Source organism: Geotrypetes seraphini, chromosome 16 (genome assembly GCF_902459505.1).
Source record: "Geotrypetes seraphini chromosome 16, aGeoSer1.1, whole genome shotgun sequence".
Classification (NCBI taxonomy): domain Eukaryota; kingdom Metazoa; phylum Chordata; class Amphibia; order Gymnophiona; family Dermophiidae; genus Geotrypetes; species Geotrypetes seraphini.
In genome coordinates, this window is record NC_047099.1 from 7,589,073 (window position 1) to 7,595,038 (window position 5,966).

At 38.2% G+C, this 5,966-nt stretch overlaps 1 protein-coding gene across 1 annotated transcript; it reads right to left on the bottom strand.

Moving 5' to 3' along the window:
* Nucleotides 1–4,633: 4,633 nt before the first annotated feature.
* Nucleotides 4,634–5,587, bottom strand: LOC117350407 (olfactory receptor 6T1-like). Its single transcript, XM_033924687.1, has one exon. The coding sequence runs from the start codon at nt 5,585–5,587 to the stop codon at nt 4,634–4,636; it is 954 nt and encodes a 317-aa protein (XP_033780578.1).
* Nucleotides 5,588–5,966: the final 379 nt, after the last annotated feature.

Genomic DNA, 5,966 nt, shown 5'->3' on the forward strand with positions numbered 1-5,966 from the left:
TCTAGAAATGACAAATGATCTTCCATTGTAACCCACCGTTTAAAACTCTTTTGTAATCTGCCTTGAACCGCAAGGTAATGGCGGAATAGAAATCTCTACTGTAATATAATGTAATATGAGCAATTGTGATCAGAATTGAAATTGATTAGCAATATATTGATATTGGAGTGACTTTTATGCAAATCATACCAGCCTATTGATATTTTTTTAGTTTTACATGTATAGACATTTCAGTTGTAACAATCAAGTGACCACTTGTACAGAGAAGTTGGTCAGGGGAAAATTATGTTAAGGAGAAATAAGAAACACACAACCAATATAACTCCAAGCCCTAAGTCTATAGGAAAACATATTCAACAAAAATGGGAAAAGAATGTGATAAGAATTGGCTATAAGCCAAGATCGCATCTCTATTTATGTTAGTACAGTGATTCATTGGAATCTGAACTTAATCCGTTCCAGAACCCCGTTTGAGTTGGAGTTCCAAGATAATTTTCCCCATTCAATATAATAGAAACTGGATTAATCTGTTCCTGGGCCCCATAGACTCAAATTTTAACACGGCAAAGTGTGCTTAGATGTTGCTATTGTCTCTGCTATCTATGAAGAAGTGGTAAAAGTCCTCAGCCGAATATGGAAAACGGTTTAAAACCAAAAACTGCCCCATTTTGGCATTCTTGTAAGTGAAAAAACTGTGTGAATCATTGTCTGTAAATGTCACTGTCTTTACAACTCAATTGTTTTACTTAATAAATCAAGACTTATCTACTCCTAAAACCTACTAATTTGAGTAATGTAACAGTTGCTCATCTGCTGCTTACCTCTTTTTGTCCCAGGAAGCTTTTCTGCTCCTTTTTGGATCTTCTGTTACGACGTATGGGTGGCCCGAACGCTGGGGAAGCGTACGGAAAAAAAAAAATCCAGATTTTGGATTTGTTTTCTGTCATCAACAGTGCACCCTATAACTCAAAAATATTATCTATAGATGCCCTAATGTGCAGTTGCATACACCATTGACAACGTTACCCCTGAAATGAAAAGAAATTTTTTAAATTTCCCAAATGAAATGAAAAATACTAGAAATGTCACAGGACAATTTTTGGCCTATACACCTCTAGATGACGTGTGATAAATGTATTATCATGCAATGAGAGTAAATAATCCAGATAATATTTTTTCAGAGCTATGTAAATGATCTGTAATTAAACATTCTGGATAGAGGAACCCATGTCTCCTCAGCTTGCCAGCTCTCTCCCATTATGCATTTCCCACCTCTAGGCATAAACACACACGGACAACATTAAGGGCATTCGGATTCCAAAGCGGCGTTTGGATTCTGGGGCAAAATTTGCTCAAAATTTTTGTTTGGATTCCAAGTTGTTCGAGTGTTCGGATTCCGAGGTACCGCTGTATTTAGCTCATACCTTTCAATGCTTGCTCGACAAGTTTCCCTGTCTCCAGAGGGTTCACTACTAAGGTTGCAATTCTATAAACTGACACTATAAATTAAGTAATAATAAATATGAATGCTCCACTTGATCATTTTAAGAGCACTATCTCAACGGAAGAAAAAGCTTCAGGTATTATTCTGGCAGAGCATGAATGCTCAAACCTCCTCCACCCACGTCATTGGCCAAAAAACTTCCGAAGAGAATGTGCTGTTACCACTACTCTTCAATGCAGGACTGAGATATCTAGCTGCCTACTGTGAAGGTATAAGTGATACAATGTGCGCTAACCGCTAATGTGTCCATAGGATAACATGTACGTGTTAGCATTTAGCGTATGATTAGAGAACACTAATATTTATCACACGCTAAAAAGCATATCACACCTTAGTAAAAGAGGGGGGTTAATGCTACAACTGGGGATAGCCAACTTTCTCCAGGATTCCTTACACAAAGGTAAACTTTCCCGTAGATGCTGTCGATAGGTATGTTGATGCACTAAAGGCTCCTTTTACAAAGCCGCGCTAGGGCCTTAACACGCGGATTAGCCTCTACCACCTCCTTTTGAGCAGGCGGTAGATTTCAGGCTAGCGCGCGCTATAGCACACGCTAATCCGGTGTGTGTGTTAAAACCACTAGCGTGGCTTTGTAAAAGGAGCCCTAAGTATAGATTTTCATAATTTCTTTATATATCATAGGAGACAATTGCTCTTGTTGTGTTAGTCCACTTAGATGTGTGGAAATAAGAGTCAGCAACCAAGTTGTAGGTGATCTCTTTTTACTGGACTAACTTAATGTATCTTTGACAAGCTTTCGAGAGTTATCTATGCTTCATCAGGTAAGTGAAGAAATAATACAATTACTGGGTCTAAATAATACAGACACTAAGGCAATGGCATTGTGTTTCCAGTAAATTGATGATGAGAGGATAGCTCTCGAAAGCTTATCAAAGATACATTGAGTTATCTTCTACACCTTGGTTATTGACCCTTACATTCCCATAGTCCTTCATGCTAAGAAACTTACTACTTCTGGTGCTTCGACACTGGTGGAGGGAACGGCGCAACGGTGGGCGATGATGATTTATAATTCTTGTGTTGGTGAAATCTATTTTTTTTTCTTTCGTTTTATTTATTTTATTATTGATCTCTTTATTCAAAACAGCAACCTGGAATAACTCTCGCATTAGCCAACATGGACAATTTCCATCAACAATGGGATCAATCTTTACAGTGAGACAATTTATTACGAAATTTGAAGTTCAAACAGATAAATAGGATCTCTAAGGGAGAGGAAGAGAGAGTAGATTATATGGTTGAAGAGACTGGATAAGTCATGTGTTCATTATCTGCCATCATTTCCTATTGTCCATGTAACGGTTTATCCTGTAAATAACACGGTACAATTAAAATGATCTCACTAAGGGCTCTTTTTACGAAGGTGCGTTAGGGCTTTAACACGTGGAATAGCGCGCGCTACACCTTAATGCCAGCATTGAGTTGGCATTAGTTCTAGAAGCGTAGCGCACGGTGTAGCACGCGGTAATTTCCTGCGTGCGCTAAAAACACTAACGCACCTTAGTAAAGCGAACCCTAAGTGTAACTAACAGCACTGAGTTACTTGCAATTCAGTTAATGTACAATAAAGAACTTTCTTCTGTGTTAACTTTATGGGAAGATGATGGCAATATCCCATTAGCAGTTAAAACAGAGGTTTTGCAGTCATTGTGCTTAAATTTTGGCAATTAGGTAAACAAGGCCTTTCATGCTTCAGTTTATACCGGATACAAGAGAAAAGTTCCTTTTTTTTGCATCAGAATTTTTCTGGTCCTATCATAATTCAGCTCATCAATAACTAGGGATGGCAGCCAGAAGATGTCTGATTTGTGCTGGTTCCTGTGCTGTTTTCAGGAATGTTCATTTCAATCGTTTTCAATGACCATTTTCTCATCTCGGGAGCAAAGTTGTCAAGTGTGCACTCTTTTGAAAGAGCCCACACCATCAATCTACAACGGCATATACTAAACTTCAAAGTGCCTAATTTCTAAGCAATCTTTTTTTTTCAGATAATGCATTTCTAAGTACCTCTATGGTCTTCAGTTCCAGCCAACCACCAGCCAAATTATTTGAAGGCTTGTTTCTCTTTCTGGCTTTTACTCATCATCAGACCGTAGTTTTTTAAAGTGCATGTTCTCTATACTCTGTGTTTTGTGCAAATCAATAAACTTTTCTCATACAACTTTAAAACTTGTGTACTTAGCTGTAGCTATTTCTTCATTCTTTTTTTGAACCTTGGGAAGGACCGAGGTTCAAAAAAAGAATGAAGAAATAGCTACAGCTAAGTACATAAGTTTTAAAGTGGACTAACACAACCTCGGGAAAGACCAAGGTTCAAAAAAAGAATGAAGAAATAGCTACAGCTAAGTACACAAGTTTTAAAGTTGTATGAGAAAAGTTTATTGATTTGCACAAAACATAGAGTATAGAGCACAAGCGCTCTAAAAAACTAAGGTCTGATGATGAATAAAAGCCAGAAAGAGAAACAAGCCTTCAAATAATTTGGCTGGTGGTTGGCTGGAACTGAAGACCATAGAGGTACTTAGAAATGCCTTATCTGAAAAAAAAAGATTGCTTAGAAATTAGGCACTTTGAAGTTTACTATATGCCGTTGTGGATTGATGGTGTATATTACATAGACAATGTCATAAACAGCATTGGGCTATTTTAATACCTCTTTTGAAAGAGGGCACATTATTTGGAAAAATAGCATACTATTTTGGAAAGTGTGCACTCCTATCTCGATAGCACGAACAATGCACATTAATGCTGTTTAGAAAAGAGTATGCACTATTTCCAAGAAAAACAAACAAGTGAGGAAGGAGTACATGAGAGTGTGAAGATAACAGTTGGTGACAATGATGCAAATGAAACCACACATTTTTGTGGCATTTTTTGTATCTACTTAATTCGGGACGTGGGGGTGGGGGTGGGTAACAACATGCAATGCATGGGATATGTCATGGACATTGCCCATGTTTTGCAAATGATAGCCTATCTTCATCATAAACCATTGGCTTAACAGCGGAAGATTTCATCTATATCACCAGAAGCAGAATTTAACAAAATCTGGGGCTCAAGAAATGCCAATATCGTACCGAGTTTCCCGCAAAATCTTGATGGGGAATCTCATAATCTCTTGAAAAGCGCATTCCGTCTTGCAGTGTCTCTCAAGGCTTCTTTTACTTTCTGATTTCTTAAGGTGTAGATGAAGGGATTCAGCAAGGGTGGTAAAGTAGCAGCCACCAAGGTCACCACTTTGTCTAGGTCTTTTGAATGGTGTTCATACATCCTAATCTGTAGGAAAATGGCCGTTCCATAGCTGATAGTGACCATGCTGAGGTGAGATGTGCATGTGGAGAAGGCCTTATGCTGACCTGCAGATGAGGAGATCTTCAGGATGGTGAGCAGAATGTAAATATAAGACATGGCTATGACCGAGGAGCTCCCCAGTAGGTAAATGAAGCATATGATGGAAGTGAGCAATTTAAGGGCAGAAGTGTCATCGCATGACAGTCTCATAAGTTCCAAGCTGTCACAGAAGAAATGATTAATTACATTGGGACTACAGAAAGAAGATCTCACCAGTAGAATGAATGGGGTAAGCAGTAAGACAAATGATGTGATCCAACAGCTCAGGATCGCCTGAGCACAAACTCTATGACTCATGATAGTATCATAATGCAGCGGTCGACAGATGGCCACATAACGATCTACGGACATGACTGTGAGAAGCGAGAAATCTGTGCCTACCAGGAGATAAAAAAAATAGCTTTGTATGAAACAATTAGAAAAGGAGATTGACTTTTCCTCTGAAACAAAGATAACCAACATTTTGGGGACAAAAGTAGAGATGAAGCAGATTTCCAAGAAAGACAAATTAGCCAGAAAAAAATACATGGGAGTGTGGAGATGACAGTTGATGACAACGATGCCAATCGTTAATACGTTCCCCATTACTGTTATGATGTAGATTATGGAAAACATGATGGGAAGAGAGGTCTGAAATTCAGGAGCACTGGGGAATCCAAGCAGAATGAACTCAGTCACAAATGTCGTGTTCCTCCGCTCTACAAATGACATGTGAGTTAGCTGGAACGATACACAAGAAGATTATGAGACTTTATTGTAGATCTTTATAGTATTCAGCTCTGGTCAAGAGAGGTTAGTCCCTCATTATTGATACATTTAATTTTACAAATTTATAACCTGCTTACAACTAAGTGGCTTACAATTTAAAACATAGCTATTAATTAAGACCAAAACAATACTTACATCACATACAAAAAGACAAATATAAATTCTCAAATGCAGGCATCCTAAGTTTAATAGTCCGTATCACTTCAAATCTCTAAGAAAAAGGCTTTAGCAAACAAATGAATCTTCAGTTCAACGGTGTACCTAGGGCATGCTACACCTGGGGCCGATAATTTTTTAACCCCTTGCCCCATATAAAAAAATA